We start from the raw sequence: 17933 nt of genomic DNA, 5'->3' as shown, positions 1-17933 counted from the left end.
GGAAATTAATCAGAAATCCTCTATATTACAATACAATACATGTAATCTATATTGTAGAAATAAAGTGAATGTGTAGTGCAAACCGGTACTAAGAATAACGCAATTCAACCTGCCATTTTCCATCATAAACAAGTTACCTATAATTAATGAAGCCCCTTTTGTTCGTCTACTAAGCGTAGGAGTATAAACCAAAAATATTACTAATTACAGTTTGGCAGCCAATGCCAATGCCCCATTTGTGATTGAGAATCACTTGGGATCATAAGGATATCTGTGGTTGAAAGATGGGGGGTGGGGGGGGACCTGTCTTCATCCTAAAATGGTTCTCATCTCATAATGACATCAATAACTCATACCTAATTGTTCAATGAATACTGTCAGTTCAACCACTAAATCACACATACGCACATATACATGCATGCACGCACATACGCATGCATACGCACGCTCACACGCATGCATACGCACGCACGCACACACACACATACAACCATATTATCACTAACCAAGTAGAAGCTTAGTTATCCAATCCCTTCCAGATGGTGGAGATCTTACACAATTTGTCCTCTCTTTCTTCTTTATAATGAAATGTTATGAAATATTTTCACAATACACAATGTCATCCAGGTGCTTAAGCTACAATGTCATGCTGAACTAGATACCAACTCTCTAACTTCTTTGACATTTTATAAATCTATGCAAAAAATCACATCCATGTAGTGTGTGTGGTTTCAAGCTATGATGAAGCAGGTAAGAAACTGTGATATACTGTAGTGTGGTTCTTGGTGAGTATTACATATACGTACTTAGTTTTCAAAATATGGAGGCCAAAGTTCCAAAAATTTATAAAGTTTAATCTACAGTTTACATATTCACATGTTTTCAACTGACTGTGTCGAATGTGATGAAAAATTAATGAGATTACATGAACAATTATTAACTGGTTTTAGAGAACAGTTCTGATAAAGAAAAAAGAGTGTATGATATAAAAAATAAAAATAAATAAATAAATCCAATTCTACTGCAGCAAATTACGTTTAAGAAGCAGTACAAGACTATGAGGGAAGCAGATCATTCCCTTTTATCAATTAGTCCAGTACATCTTTCCAACTGATGAATGATATAAAATCCATTAAATTAATTAAAATGGAGTAATTTCCTAAGCAAAAGATCCAGTCATGAGTTGGTAATCAGCGAAAATCTTAATTCAAATTATAAATGAATAAATAAAATAATGAGCATTTAATCTGAAACTTATTTTTTCTTCAGTTCCTTGATAAATTAAGATTGATTTAAACTTTACCTTGTCAGCTTTACCTTCTAAACAGAGACATCTTCAATACTCACAATTTACTCTGTATCCATTACATGAAAAAAAAATCATGCGTGTTAATCTGACCTTCATATCTCTCAGCTGGGTAGCACGGCCTAATGCAGGAAATACCCCCTTTACTTATTTTTCCCTTTTTTTTGTCTAATTTCTGAAAGGGTTCCTTAAAAGTTCCTCTAAACAAATATGGAATAACACCATTATTTAGAGTAATCCTGTCTCAGTAGTAATGGTAGTACTGTATTGTACGAGCTATAGTACTTGAGCATTTTTTTAAATCAATGTACACCATAAAAAGGTTTTGTGCTTGCTGTAAGAAACTGCTCGAACTGCTTTCTTGACCAAAAAAAGTTTGTTGCAGTTCTAAAGTGATACAAGACTTATTTATCAAGTATGCCATTCACAACCTTGTTTATCCTGCATTCCTAACACTAAGTATAGCAACATAGCTACTGTATACAGGGCATTTAAATTCAACTTTGGCCACGTGAATGAATGGTTTGAGTGAGTATGTACAAGTACCTGTATGCAAATGAGTGCATGTATAATTATTTGAATGCAGATGCACAAAACATATGCATTTATAAACATACATAAGTATGTAAAATCATGCACATGTACACGAGCATTCAGATGTAAAGAACCTAGTAATTAGGCACTGTTGAGCCACACTCACTTATGCTTCCCATGATTTTCAATCTCATGGAATTAAGGTCCCTCTAGAGTAACACAATACATACCACATTGGTCTGAATAAACATCATCAATAAAAAACCCCATGATTTCTCACCCTAGCTGCTCACATCAGTGGAAAAACCCAAGAGAATATTTCAACAACACTCTTTCAACTTATACAAACATTCCTCTTCATGAAATAGGCTGTCCTTCATCACCAGATACATGGCCAAAATATTTTGGTGTCTAACAAACCTTTTCTGGGGCATAATAATCATGTCTTCATGTATATGTGTAGGTATTTTCCACCGCTCTTCCTGTAGACCCACCTGAGTTACTCTGTTCATACTGAAGTCGTTCAAGGACTGTAGTTGTCATGCGAACTGATCCTCCATGAGTTGCAACCTACAAGACAAAATTGGAAAAAACAAAGATGAGTAATCTATCCATCTTAATGAAATGAACAAATTTGTCTTGTACACAAAGAAGTAATTCTCACTTGAAAGATTCCCTAAATACTTTTCAATTGCCTGCACTGCACAAGATACCATGACAATGGTCTGGATAGTTTGTCAACAAATTTGGTAAACCACTAAGAAAGATTCACAGTTACAACAACACAGCTTTGTCTTAACAGTGTAACACTTATTAGCAAACAATGAAAGCAAAACTGATAAGATATTTCACAGAAATTTTCAATAGCATTTGTCTTTCTCCCTTTAACAAACCTTATACAGTACTGTATCACAATACAAAATAGAGGACGGAATCAAGAGCAATACAGCTTCACTCTCACCAGCTTCTTTGCCAGATATATACAAATTATGAACAAAAGAGGGAAAGTCTGTGTTGCTCCTGATGCTAGTCACCCTACACTACTATGGCAAAGTTTTACAAGAGTTTAGAACAAAATACACAAATTAGCCATACCTCTCTCGTGTCTGGGAGGTTTGGTGGTCTGCGCTCTGCTCCTCCTTGCCCTGCTCCTGTATTACGAGCAGAATAATCAGAGGCAATGACAAACTCTGAGAGAGTTACATCTGAGGTACCACCAGACTCTAGAGGGATGTGGTTGTCACGGAAGTACTCCAGCAGGTCAAATATTGTGGCAAAGGACAAATGTTGGACCCGGCACGCACCATCTGGGTTGATGGTCATTCTTAAATGCTGGAAGACAAAATACAAATTGATAATGGTCCATTCATTAGACCAGCGATTTTCAACCAATGTGCTGCAAAGCATCCGTAGGTGTGCCGCGGGAGTTTAAATAACATTTGGATAGCATTTTAAAAATAGCATTTGAATACGTTTTGACATTACTGGTACTTTTATGGAGCGCATTAAACTCCTTTTTTTCAATGATGCAATAAATAAACAAATGTGTTGTTCATTAAAAGCCCAAATGGCAGTTTTAAATTCTCTCCTTAATTCCGTAGTGTAGATCCGCAAATCTCCACTGCCATCCTTAAGATGCAGTAATGCGCATGTGCGAGTGAGGCCCCAGCAAGGGAATCTGAGTGAGCGGGTAGTCTGCCTAACGTGCCCAGGGATCTAAGAGGCTCAATACGTTCGTCCGTGATGCAGTGTTTTTTTCGACCCAACAGTTATTTTGTTAATAAATATTCATAGTCATTTCTTTTTGGTAATTGTTAAGTAAATACCGGTGGACATTTGTTTAATTCAAAAGTACATTTTTAAGTAGATAATGCAAATCTGAGACATTTTTCTTCTATACAAAAATCGTCACAAATTATTTTTATTTTACTCTTGAAACTAACCAAAAATTAACCTAACCTAATCTAACCTTCAAGACTCATGAGTAAAATAAAAATAATTTGCGAAAATTTTCTTTTTTCCAGGGCTTATTAGACATGGATAGATTTATTACTAAGAAACGCAAGTTAGAAAATGATGACAATGAACCAAGTGTGGCTGGCACTAGTTCTGGTAGTAAGACACACAGGACCGGCAGTGCTACTTCTAAATCAGTTGTGCACCAGTATAAAGAAGACTATTTGTCCTTCGGATTCATTTTATCTGGAGAAGAAGAACCACGTCCTAAGTGTGTTGTTTGTGGCGAGAAGCTGGCAAACAAAGCTATGGTTCCAAGTAAGTTGAAAAGACACCTTCACACAAAGCACTCACATTTATGCAAAAAACCAATTGAATATTTTAAAAGGCTTATAGCTGATCAAACACACCAGTCTCAACAATTCACCAAAATCACAACTATTTCTGACAAAGCTCAAGAACCAAGTTTTGCTGTTGCAGAAATCATTGCAAAAAAGATGAAATCACATACAATTGCAGAGTCAGTAATATTACCAGCATGCTGTAAAATTGTAAATATTATGTTTGGCGAAAAATATGAAAAAGAGATTTTGAAAATCCCCATGTCAGATAACACCATTAGTCGTCGTATATCTGATATGTCTCAAGACGTTGAGTCACAAGTGACAGCTAGCATTAAAGAAGCCAAATGTTTTGCCATCCAGTTGGACGAGTCAACGGACATCACTGGAAAAGCTCAACTCTTAACATTCATCAGGTTTGTTTGTAATGAAGAAATAACTGAACAATTTTTATTTTGTAAACCACTTCCAGAAACAACAAGAGGCCAAGACAATTTTTGAGGTTGTCGTCAGCTATTTCAGTTCTTACGATTTGTCATGGAAATCATGCATAAGCATCTGCACGGACGGTGCCCCCTCTATGTCGGGAAGCCTAAAAGGAATCATCGCACTGGCCAAACAAAAGAACCCTGGCATTGTTTTCACACACTGTTTCCTGCACAGAGAGGCCCTCAGTAGTACCTGAGCTCCAGAAAGTATTAGATGAGACGATCAAAAGAGTTAACTACTGTATATCGAAAGTAGGCCATTAAAATCAAGGTTGTTTTCAACACTGTGTTCTGCCATGGAATCTGCTTACACACAACTTCTACTACACACAGAAGTGAGGTGGTTGTCTCGAGGGCGGGTGCTTTCGCGAGTTTATGAACTAAGGGAAGAGCTTCTTATATTTTTGACATCAGAAGTCTGAGCTGGCTGACCTGCTTAGTAATGAAACCTGGTGCAATGAAGTTGCATTCCTGGCTGATATATTCCAAGCCTTGAACACTCTTAATAAGAGTATGCAGGGAAAGAATGAAAATATTCTGACTTGTACTGGCAAAGTTAGCTCTTTTAAGGAAAAACTAACTCTGTGGGGAGCCAGAATAAAAAAAGAGAAAGTTGAAATGTTTGAACTGGACAAAAGTCTTGTCAGTTTAATTCTACAAAGTTGTCACAACCGAATAAAAACATTGAAAAGTATTTCCCATCACTTGATGTATCTTCCTTGGACTGGGCGAGAGATCCGTTTGTGGTAAGTGCGTGCGAGTCAGCAGGATTAACTGTTGCCGAAGAGGATGAGCCGACGGAAATCAGAAACGACAGAGGACTGAAACTGAAGCACCTATCAACAGATATGACTTCATTCTGGTTGTCCCTTCGAGAGGAATACCCCATCATTACAAAGAAGGCAATTGAAGCACTTCTTCCTTTCCCAACATCGTATCTGTGTGAAGCTGGCGTCTCTGCCACGAACACAATGAAGAGCAAGAACAGGTCACAGCTTCAAACACTGGAGGAGGACTTGAGGGTATGCCTGTCAACCATTCGACCTCGGACAAGGAACATCATGAGACAACACCAAGCACAGGTTTCCCACTGATATTTTTATGTAAGCAAAGGCCTTTTATTTTTACTCATGTTTATATTTAAATACAATCTATATCTGAAAGTTTTGTATTATTTTTTAATGACTGGCATCTTTTTCAATGACATCTTGTTTCAATGTGTAGTAATAACAAATATACACAAAACTTTCAAATTATTTTGAAAACCATGATCAACAATATACTTTTGGCAATAAAATTAATAAATTATTAGTTTTTTTAAATTATGAACAGATTCTTATCATTCATTTTCTTTTAAATGATCAAATCTATCCTTAAATACTGATGGTGTGCCTCGACCATTTTAGTGCCTGGCTCACTGTGCCGCGAGATGAAAAAGGTTGAAAATCACTGCATTAGACTATAATGAAAGATACTGATTTTTCTACCATTTCTTCTCAACCATAAATAATAAGTTACAAAAGTTCCTCACTATCTCACTTTTATAATAAAATACAAAGATATTACAGAATTAACTAATAAGTGGTATGCTTCTCAATCGATACATGCAATACTGTATGGGGTATACTGTACATACAGTCAACTAAGTACTGTACTTACACAGATATACATACATAACCCATATAAATGCATATGAATACTAACTTTTTAACTACTGTATTGTACAGGGTATTAACAATGTCTACAATAATTTAGAACAGTGGTCCCATCCTACAGTTCAGGGGCCGTAAACAGACCCTAAACTGTTTGTGCAACCCTCGAGCCTTTCAGTAAACAGCTAGTTATTTGTAAGGGTGTTTTTTCTATTTAAAAAAAAAAAGTTACCTGCTGGTTGTGGGGAATATTCGGTCTGAGACTGGTCAGAAGGATTCTCACAGTATGTTTAATGGCTTGTAGGCCAGCGTGACCTTGTTACTTAGTAAAGTGATGGTTAGCAGTCTCTTTGAAGAAATGTTTGGTACTGAACATAATAATCAACACAGGTTTGGTGACCAGCTCAAACTGGGTCAATACACAGGTAGGGAGACACCGGGGTTACTGGGTAAGGCAAGTTGGATACTTCTTGTTGGGTCCAAAGGAAGTGTGTCAACATCACTTATTTGACCATTAAGTGTGGCCCACTCATATAAAAATTCCAGGGACCATTGTTCTAGATACTGGACATCATCTTAACAGCTCACCTTTGCTCTCCCTTGATAGTTGAAGGTAAGAACATACTCCCCTTTCCTTGTTTCACTTTGTCTAACAAGAAAGACACCATGTCCTGCCACAGCCTCCTGAAGGACGGCAGAGGCAGCATCACAACGAGAGAGTGTACCGTGAAACCAAGGGTAGTCTCGTAGGCTGGAGTAAAAGTCCACATCTGAAGGTACTCGCACATTGACTGGAGGAAAAAGGATACCTGTTCTTAACTCTCTGGAGACACATATGCATTCTGTGAGTATTGGAGATCTAAATTAATTTGAAATAGGATTTATATTATTAAAAAAGAAAAAAAATCATTATCAAAATCCCTAAACTTCTGTATTTAATGCTTTCCAAAATTTATCATCTATTGTATAATTTTAATCAAACTGTCACATTTGTTTTGCTTCTCCTTTGTTTTCCTGACTCTCCAAATCTCTTCAACAATACTGTTGTCCTTCCTATTAAACACAAGATATACGTACCAGTGTCCTCGCTTGAGTAATCTCCAAGTCCATTTTGAGATCTGGAGTGCATTGACAGGTTGCTTTGTCTTGCAGCTATAATAAATGCCTGCCAATAAAAAAGAAACCTCATAAATATACACACAACAGAGTGGTCAAGGTTTATAATGTAGATGAAATGATAAAGTACAGTGGTTCCTTGATTAACGAACACAATTCGTTCCAGAAGGTCGTTCGTAAACTGAAAATTTCGTTAACGGAAACTTTCGTTAACGGAAACTTTCGTTAACCGAAACCATTGTTTCAATGGGATTTTGGGTAATTGGTCCCAGCTCACCGAAAATTACATACAAAGTAAAAAAAAATGCAGTAAAGTACACTTACTTTGAGGTGTGTATGTAAAAGGCTCCTGGTTGATGATGATGATGATGGGAATTAGAAGTGGGGGTGGAGGAGAAGGGAGAAGAAAAGGAAGTGGGGGTGGAAGAGAAATCACCCCATGCTTGATGCTGTCATTTCACCCATAAAATTTTAAGTTCACTAGGTGTAATTCAAGATTATTTTCTTTAAATCAACACTGCACTGCACTATATATTGCCAATATGTTAAATAAATTTCAGAATGACCAATAATTGTACTGTAAAAACGTAAAAATACTCTGTGTTCAAGAGACCCACAAGCAAGATGTTTCCTCCACTGAACAGAGATACAAACTGAGGACTTGGTGGGTGAGTGAAGTGACTGATGGGCGCACCAAAAACTAGTTCCCTGTACTGCAATTATGTTAAATAAGTTTTAAAATGACTAAAAAATTTAATATAAAACTTGGAAAATTATTGAATAGTACAACCTTCTTGATATTTACTCCAATTTTAACGAATGTAAGCCCTAGAACCAATTTCTGTATTGGCGGACTAATCTTCCAGCTGGTGAGCAAGCCAAAGCATGTCGAAACATTTTTGTAAGAATTTCGTTAACCGAAATGAAGATTCTTATGGAAGGTAATTCGTTAACCGAAATTTCGTTAACCGAGGCATTCGTTAACCGAGGGACCACTGTACTCCCAATATGACAAAATTTTTATACAAAACAAATTACATCACCAGTTGTTTACTTGGGTTGGGAACTAATGAAAACTTAACTACTTCATTGGTAAATTATATAAACATCTATGCTTAATTAGCCTGGTCAAAATTTAAGTGAAATAACATGTAAGTTGATGTACACACAGCAACAATATCACAACAAAGGTGCCATGATGTGAATTCAAAACATATAAGTACACAACTAAATACTGTACAATTCAATGCTTTTAATTGGATCATCTTACTATACAATCACACCAAACGCAGACACATACACAGATCACTTCCGGCCTCTTAAGGTGAAATAAGCAGTAATCACAATCACCTCTGCATGTCACAATCACCTCTGAGATGTTATAGGCCATGCACAGATAAGTATTACCCTTGACCTGTTGTGAGCTCGGGGAGGTAGTACCAGGGACTCTTGGGGGAAGGTCTGGAGGATGTTCAGGACGTTCTATCACCTCACCACCTCCTACCGTGGCGGCCAGGGACTGTGATGACTCATTCTTCACACTATACATTGCTGGTCGAAGCTCATAATTCTTTGACCTAAATAACATTCAAATTAGAAAAGCTGACATAGAAATACACTCTGATTGTGCTATGCAAGATTTCTGACATTATTTACCAAGCACTTTCTTCACAATGTATTTTCAAATCATTAAATGAAACTAAAGTACAGTACAGGACTTTAACAGTTTTAATTCTCCTTCCCTTTAAGTCTATCACAGAGAGCCAATCTCAAGCAGCTTTTTGTATGAAGTGGGCTATAATAATACCAGACTACAGTACAAGCCAACAAATATTAAAATGATACACCATACTTACTGTTCTTTATCGGTGGAACAACAATGAGCAACGATGGTCGTCAGCCACACCTTCATGTCCTCCTGGTCCTGAGCCTCCACTACCCACTCATTGCCACTATCTGCCTGTAATAAACACATGAGCACATGTGTTAACCAGAAGTAGAGTTTTAATAGTAATAATAAAGGAGCTGATGCTAAAAAAAATAGTCTTTATACGTAATTCTAATATAAAAAAGCTGCATGGAAAGCATACAGTTCACTTCCATCTCTGGACAATAAAGAAATTTTACCTGTATCAGGGCAACCAAATCCAGTAAATCTCAAAAGTATTCCTACTATGCTTAGTAAAAATCTTTCCAAAAGTCTTTGAGTAGAGTAAGTAGTAACAAACAGATGAGCAGGCAGGCAGACAGATACACGGTGAGACAAACGGGTGGTTGTGAAGCTCAACAATACCTCCCCTACATTCTGGCAAGAAGAATGACAAGCTGCAGTGCACACCAATACGCATCACCTAAGGGTTTCCACTAGTGTATTTCACATAAGTTTATCTAATTCAAGACGCTTAACATAAATTACAGTACTGTATAATTGGTGGTAAAGGAGAAATTTATGCCAGATGGACAGAAAGACAAAGAACTCTCTCCTTGTCCATTCTGGTAAGACTGGTGAGGATCAATAAGAGAAAGTAAGTGATGAAACTTAATGTGCACTTGCAGGTAATCACATAAGTCTTACCCAACCCTTCTTTAAGATCTTGAATGTGGATCAGGTGTTCTTGGATTGATCTATTGTATTTAAATGATCAGCCACTACTATAAGTTTGAAAGTATTTGACCATACTATCCTCAAGATACTGCTGGGACAAGATATATTGGAGAGAAAAAAAAAATTAAATAAATAAATATCTCACTAAAGTCACCCTATTGACTGTCAACCCAAGAAACAGATTTGCAGAGAGTTGGTCAATCTGTCATGCCAAGACCCCATACTAATCTAACTCTTCTCATCTGTGAATATAACATTACACAACTATAAGAAAAAGAAAAAGAATAAAGGTTGTTGCCCTTTTTTAACACATGCAAATCTATGTCTGGGTAAACAGGGTTAATATTCTGACAATAAATGGAGGACTGAAGCGTAATATTTTATTTTATGGCCGGGGAAGACTACTGGGAAATCTGGCAAGCACCTCACAGGCTAGTCTACCACAGTCTGTTACAGCATTTACTTGATAGTTGGTGACTTTATCTAAATGGGCACTGTATTGCTGCAAGTGATAATCATATTACAATCTTCCCTTCTGGTCAAATCCAAACGAATATCCAAGAAACCAACTGCTGTCTCTAGAACCAGTAGGGCTAATCAGGTTTGCAGTTTTCAACACTACATCTCATACTGCTTGAACCTATTTCAGCCTTCAGTTCTTGACCAACTTGAGGAGCCTTAGTTTACACAGTAGGGAAGGAAATTAGGTCGCTCTAACATCTATTCAACTATAAAAATGGGATATTACACTGCAATCATCCATTTACAGTCTGCAGTTCCACTTAAGATATTGTGAGACCTAAACTAGCCTGGGGAGAGCTCTTAAGTGTAGCCTAGTACTGTACACTATTTTCACACAAATAAAATTAATCTAGGGAATGTTAAGATATTAACAACAACAATAATTTGGGGATAACACTGAGAAAGCAAGAATCTGATGGAGTCTGGATCCCAGTATCATTTGGTTGGGGAAGACAACAAGAAATATGACATAATTAAACATACACATGACTAGCTTTAAAAACAACTTGAAAAAGAGTGAAAAATTCAAGAGTGAGGGCTGGCAGACAACAAGAGTTGCACAGTGATGATACTGCACACAAAAATTAACATATGAAAAGGACTTTAATAGCACAGTAAAAGGGAACTTAGTTTTTGAAGATAATATACTGCTTGAATAACCTAACACATACATCATAAAAATGCCCAGTCTTGATAATTCAAAATTAAGGAAACACAGAACAAAGTAGAACATTTCCAAAAGCATTTCAGTTACCCGGTAAGCATAAATACACCAACACAGTTAGAAACACCTGGGAAAAGAATTAACCATCTGATTTGCATAAAATACTAAATAATAATTTATACATTGTTACTTTCTCAAACCGACAAAGATAAGTAAGAGTAATGATAACATTACTAGGGTACACTTAATATCATGTGAGAAAACACCTTCCAAAAAATACTCAGGGTGTGCCTCAAGCTATAAATACTGGAATAATGACTACAAAACCTGGCAAATGTGTGGAAATGCAAACATCCTTGATGATGCCCACGATGGCTGCAATAAATCACATACCTCCATATACAATACATATACTTCACCTACACGAAACAATAATTTCTTCTCCAAAATGCAAGTTTTAGAGTACAACAATCTAAATCAGACTTAACATATTTTTTTTGTTTATTCAACCTAATCATGAATTGTCACTAATTAATATCTGCTATGATAGTTAAGAAAACCTAAATTAGAAAAACCTATACAGTATCAATTCTTAACTTTAGCCTCAGTTGTTGAAAATAACATGAAACAAAGGTGAGGCAAAAGGTGCACAAGTGATCCCTCTGCCTGAACCCTAATCGTGGACCTCTCTGAACTAGATTTTTGCTGAACTCACCCAAGGGGTAAGGATATAGAGGTACTGTATTCCTTTTTACTAAATTTGATTAAAACTCAATCACATTTGGTTAAGTTACTGAATACACATAGAAGGTCACAGAGGGGTAGACAAACAGATGGTAGGGCAGATAGACAGAATTGTTTGTTGTATCCCCTCCTTTGTGATGGGGGAGTTACTACATATGAATAAAGATCAAGATTTAAGACGAAATATATAGACACTGGATTTTACTCTGGGAAAACCTTAAACCATACTGTACATCAAGTTATCAAGGCCTATACTGTAAGTACTAATAAAGGACAAATTACAAGTTATCAACAATTCTCTAATGATATACCAAGAAACTCAATAAACCTGTTGCTAGTAATGAAATTTATTAAATATGAAATTACAACAACCCAAATATACAGTTTCTAATCCTTTTTAATGATACATGTTTTACAGTTGTTATTCCCTCACTGAACCAATTTCTTTTTAACTTGTTGAACACAAAAAGAAATGATCTCAGTCTACCCAAACCCCTGAGCTACAATCTCTGCTCTGTCTCACCTTGATAACAAATGTGTTTCTAAGGTCTGGCATCTCCAAATCAGTAGTCTCCCTTGCCTCATTTATTGATATGCAGAATACACCAGTACGGGGCTTCATACTCTGAAAGAGGGTTCTTTATAAGCATAAAATCTGAAGTGAATACTAATACAGTAACAAGGATTGAAAATAAAGACGTAATTCGGAAACAAAATAGTTCATTGCTTGGGGTGTGAAAAGAAAAACTTATAAAGTTTTTGGTAACCTTCGACCCCTGTAAAATGCGGCTGAACGATGCACAAAATTAATATTTTTAGGGTTTTTGATCTCTGACCCCTTATAACCCTTAAAATAACCAGTCACGGTACAAGTCTGTCACTTATTAAACTAATTAGTCCAGGTATGAAAGAATGATGATTTAATCTTATTAGTTTGCAAAAAGAAGGTAAGAAAAACCAAGACAAACAATACTCCACCTCCTCCCTGGATGACAAAAGTGGCTACATTAACTGGTAAGAACACTAAATAAGTATACTTCAGGGACTTTGTTTATAAAATGTGTTACTGAATAGCAGCTTGCAGTTAATGAAGAACCAGGTACAGTACAGGTCCTTGCACCGTTACATTATAGAGTTTGTCGTTCATAAAATACACCCAACTAACCTAACCTAAAATACTATGGCTATCTTCTATATTTAAAAGAAAGACAAGATGAAAGTTGCATTCCTTTGTTCCTTGTGCTGTTGGCACAATTCTTTGGTCGGATCACTGCAGAACCAACAGTTATATACAGGTGATCTTTAGATGCTGAGAGGAAGATTATGTGGAAATCACATATGGTAATAATATTTAGGCGAAGTTTAAATTTATGTTGATATGTTAGATTAAATATGTTGTATTATCAAGTGATTTAGGAATTTCCCAGACTTGTCAAATGTAAACAAAAGCACTTATAATTTTAGACCCATTAAATACAAGAGTAACAGACGACCTAATATGAAAATACAAAGTTTTATATATAATACAGAATAATCTTGTAATTGAATGATGACATTTGTGTTTATAAATGTTATTCTACTACCCTTCCTTTTCTTTGCATTGTATTAACAAGACATACAGTACACACACCTTAGGAGGTGCATAAAATTCAAGCATATGTCCAGCAGCGACTTTAACAAGAGCCATGCGACACTTCAACCAATGTGGCCGGCCCTCCTGAGTGTCTCCAGCTAAGAGGTGCACGGTTCCCTCCCGTACGCACTCCACGGCCAGCTTCACCGTGCGGGCCTTGTGCCGCTCATTCTTCAACTGCTTGTCGTGGTGGGGAGATAACTCCACCTCGTCAGAATGCTGTTTTAAGAATATTTTACCCTTCTTCAGTCCCTTAAAAGACAGTCTCCTAAAGAAAGGCTTGTGAGACACTTTAGGGGACGGGGACTCGCCCCCCTCGTCACTAACTACTGCTGTCACCTCCAGAATGTCATCAGCCGAGGCAGACCTTGTAGTGGCCACACTGCCAACACCATTACGGACCTTTACACCGTTGGGAGGATTAAGTAATGCTTGTTCTAAATGCCCTGGAAATAGCTCCGCAAACTTCTGAGCCAGTTCCTTGTGTTCCAACTCCCTGAACTGAGCTTGGAGTGCCACAAACACTCTCCAGGACTTAACGAAGTCGGCGGCGGCCACCCTGGCCTGGTTATCACAGAACTCCTCCCAGTCAGTCCGTCGGTCCTCGGCCTCCGTGTCCACCGCAGTAGCCATGGTGGGGCTTTGTCATGGCCTTTTTCCGGCGTCAGCTAGGAATAAATCCCTTAGGCCGTACACTGGACACCATCCTGTGTGTTGCCTCAGGTCTCCATCTTGCCGCAGCTCTCAGTGTTGTTTACATGCCAACTACCAAACGAGCTTCTTAACAATAAGTACCACAGAAATTCTAAAACTTCAAGTAATATTAAAACAAAGGTGTAATACTAACTCATTTAATTTTATACATAATAATTAAGTAGTGCTAGATTATATTTTATCAACAAACATATATTAGCCCAAAGAAAAGTCTCTCCTTTGACCTAACACTCTGGGCCAACCATCTGTGGCGGGAAACAGATAATTCCTCTCAACTCTCCATAGTTTGGTCTATAGTTTATTTCAACAATGAAGGAAATACGATTAAAAATTAAGATATATATTAACATTTCATAAAATCAATAAATACCAAAACAGTTCATTTAGAATCGCTGTAACAAGACTTATACTTGTATGGGTGTGCAGTACTGGCTAGGCCTACTGTACGGACTATAGGTTAACCCATACACAGTACACAGTGTTTTATCTCTCATGAGTACACCCTGCTCCACTCTTCCCTTCTCTGCTTCAAGCCCTGCAGGAGCTTCTTGTGCTGTTCCCTCTGCATTACCCTGCGATCTGGGTTACTGTACAGGAATATGAAAATGCAGCAGGAGTCAGGTGTTTTACTGAACTTACGCAAATGGTTTTGAATACTCATGCATCGCCATTAAGTAATGCACCCTTATTTTGTGAAACAAATCATGCAATATGACAAAACAAAAGTTTTGATAGAGCCCTCGTAGCGATTGGTGTGCCCGTTCTCGTTGTATTATGATATAAGATTATTTATTATATACCGCATCTAGGCCTAATAATTAATATGATCATGATTAATTACATAACATTTGAAAATATGAGGGGTTGTCCTTATATTTGACCTTTTTAGAAAATTGTTTGACCTGCTCTAGAAATACAAACCTGGTACCTGGCCCTTTGGTCAGGTCGAGGCAGTACTATACTTGATCTCTTGTTCTACCACTGCTTGTATAATCTTCTCTCAAATATTTATTTCGAATAATTGTTTGATATTGTTTGTATATCTGCATTGTACATAAATATTAAATCACGGTACAAGTGTGTGAAGAATATGTAAGTTACTCGTATTGTGTTACTTCAAAGAAAACTCAACGAGCTCTTCTGTCTACCGTACACCCTCCCTCTGTATATGTTAGTATTTTAGATTTATTGTTCCTTTTTATCCTCTCTGTGACAAAAAATATTTTAAATACGTATATAAATTAAATAATAAACAACTTTAATACCCACATAGCTGCTGCCAACGCCTATTATGAGGAAATCGATGACTACAGAGGATAGTGTCTCCTGGGGTCTTCCTGAGGCAGTAACACCACACCACACTAGCCGTCAGACAATCGAAGGAGGTCCGTAGCCGTCAGGGACCTCAAACTTACAGCTAAACAAGGTAAATATCATCCCAGAAGTGTTTATAATACTGTCATTGTGATCATGTTTGTTTAGAGACTTAGGTGGGATAGAGGATTGATGTGTGGGATGGGAGTGAGTGTAGTGACAGGTGTGGAAGGGTGGGTGGCTGCCCGTTGGTCTCTGCCCCACCCCATGTACTGTACTGTAGCTTTCCATCTATTATTGAGATAGTCATTGTTTTTGAGAGATACTAACGGGCACTTAAGTAATTAATAACTGATGGTTTCAGAGAGTACAAGGTGATTTAAAACAGTTTCGCCAATATTAATTCCTGAATGGAGTGATGACCTCATCCTCCGGTGTTGCTGATATAATGGCGACCAGTTATTATACTCTTTTATTCTTCAGTTGTTGATTGTAACGTTGATTCTTCTATGTGAAACTACTATTTATAATATACCTGTAAGTATTTTAATGGAAACTCTTGAAAGTTAAAAACAATTCCTGGTAATATTGGAGGAGAAAGGCAAGAGCTCGGTCAAGGTTGTCAAGTGATATATTACCATAACTTTTAGCAAATACGAAAGTTTTATACATATGTAGATAATGGAAATGACGTCAACATAATAATTAAGTGTAATATTAGACGTTATATATCGTATAAGTTAGAAATAAAGTTTTGTGGCTTGAGGAAGGTAATTGGTGGAAGAGGTGGGTGGGGTGGGGCGAGGATTGTTCCGGTTGTTGAATCTTAATTTTACGTTACTTTTTACTGCAGTTGTGAGGTGGCTGTATTGTAGGATTACTGTTAAACTAAAACTAAGTGATAATACTGGAGGAAACAGTGTGAAATAAGTTGATAATTTAAGAGTAAAAGATGAGATAAAATAAGATGTAAGGTTTGTCCACATAACAAGTGAGGTAAGTGCCAGAATTAGTGCCGGGTGGAGACAATTTGGGTGTGGCCTCTAACTTGGTGGTAAGGATTATTGTTAAAGCAGCACATGTGTTTATGGGACAGTTTAAAAGAAATTGAGACTATGAAATGTGATTTTTGTAAGTATAATGCGGTGAGGGGAAGTTTATTTTTGTACATAGCATCAGTTATATTTCAAATAGCAGTCCAGAAGGTATTTTTGTACATAGCATCAGTTATATTTCAAATGGCAGTCCAGAAGTAGCCAGGCTTGGTTGTTTTGTTACTATTGGGGATTTCATTATATATTTCCTGTGGTTGCTAATAATTCTGTTGCGTCCTAGGTAATAGTCTACAAGTGCTTGTTACTGTGATTCACTTGATAAAATTCTAAAAAAAAAAACTTGGGTCAATGTGGGAAAAATGGCACCAGGGATCTGAATATTGAGTCATATATGGTTAGATAGAGGAAAAATGAATACAAATTATTCTATAACGTTTTTGTCGGAAATGTATAATTTTGAGATAATTGAAATTTTTTTATTTAGCCATTCGGTGGTATTTTTTTTTACGTCGCAGTCTTGCTCGCGAATTAGTTTGAGTATTTATGTGACGTAATACTCGAGCGCCAATGAGAGTAACTTTCGATTCCTGCTCAGTTTCGAGATGGATACTGTGTGTGAGGGCTGTACATTGGCTGACTGGCGGGTTATTCACCGTGTTTTGGAGAATGATGCACCAGCCATTGATATTTTTAGGGCTTACAGTGTTCTTCCATCATCTGTAAAGTGTCCAAAATGTAAATCCCTAGTGTCAGTATCGTGCAGAACGTTATACATGGTACTGTAATAAGACAAACACTAGCAAGGTAAGGTGTATCTTCACTATGCCCCATTTCTGATAAAAAAAAAGTTATAGAAGAAATAATAATTTTTTTTCCTTATGGTTAGATTCTAACCATACAGTATATGACTCAATATTCAGATCCCAGGTGACATTTTTCCCACATTGACCAAAACTTTCAAATTTCAATAAAAGTTTTGAGGAATTGCAACTCATGTTTTTGCATTTATTGCTAAATAAAATAGATTTGATTGCTAGTTGAATTTGAAATGAATGGAGCTCTTGTATGAAGTATTGATCACCTCCTGTACTGTACAGGACTTTATTACTGGAAGTTAACAATGCAGAGGATGTGTGATACTGGATGGCTTTTAATTTAAATTTTATTTTCTAGCTGTTTTCTTACATTGCATGGTGATCTAGTTTTAAATTTTATCAGTGTAGAACTCACAGGTACAACTATCTTAGGTTAATATTCGTCCATTGGCTGTTCACAGGTTTCCAATTTTC

At 36.8% G+C, this 17933-nt stretch overlaps 2 protein-coding genes across 16 annotated transcripts in view; one reads left to right on the top strand and one right to left on the bottom strand.

Annotated features, from left to right (window-relative positions):
• The window catches only part of LOC121861920 (SH2B adapter protein 1-like), a 29509-nt gene extending 15201 nt beyond the window's left edge, over window positions 1-14308 (bottom strand). For 4 of the 11 annotated variants that reach the window (XR_006088130.1, XR_006088128.1, XR_006088129.1 and 1 more), the window contains exons 1-9: window positions 13559-14308; window positions 12452-12553; window positions 11512-11559; window positions 9250-9353; window positions 8808-8970; window positions 7355-7442; window positions 6866-7068; window positions 2936-3172; window positions 2261-2410 (exon numbers count right to left, since the gene is read on the bottom strand). Coding sequence is in view for 7 of the 11 variants with exons in the window: in XM_042359860.1 (XP_042215794.1) it covers window positions 2288-2410; window positions 2936-3172; window positions 6866-7068; window positions 7355-7442; window positions 8808-8970; window positions 9250-9353; window positions 11512-11559; window positions 12452-12553; window positions 13559-14194 (1704 nt within the window). In the remaining 4 variants the exon portion in view is untranslated. Of the gene's footprint in view, window positions 1-1347; window positions 1356-2260; window positions 2411-2935; window positions 3173-6865; window positions 7069-7354; window positions 7443-8807; window positions 8971-9249; window positions 9354-11511; window positions 11560-12451; window positions 12554-13558 lie in introns of all 11 variants that reach the window. The other 7 variants (XM_042359863.1, XM_042359864.1, XM_042359865.1 and 4 more) reach the window with 4 other exon arrangements.
• Window positions 14309-15562: 1254 nt separating this feature from the next.
• The window catches only part of LOC121861919 (spectrin alpha chain-like), a 28711-nt gene continuing 26340 nt past the window's right edge, over window positions 15563-17933 (top strand). For 4 of the 5 annotated variants that reach the window (XM_042359859.1, XM_042359857.1, XM_042359858.1 and 1 more), the window contains exon 1: window positions 15563-15701. The gene's annotated coding sequence lies outside the window, so the exon portion shown is untranslated. Of the gene's footprint in view, window positions 15702-16636; window positions 16721-17933 lie in introns of those variants that run through there. The other variant, XM_042359856.1, reaches the window with a different exon arrangement.

The sequence above is a fragment of the Homarus americanus genome, unplaced genomic scaffold (assembly GCF_018991925.1).
Source record: "Homarus americanus isolate GMGI-L3 unplaced genomic scaffold, GMGI_Hamer_2.0 scaffold11407, whole genome shotgun sequence".
Classification (NCBI taxonomy): domain Eukaryota; kingdom Metazoa; phylum Arthropoda; class Malacostraca; order Decapoda; family Nephropidae; genus Homarus; species Homarus americanus.
This window is presented reverse-complemented; position numbering and strand designations above follow the sequence as displayed.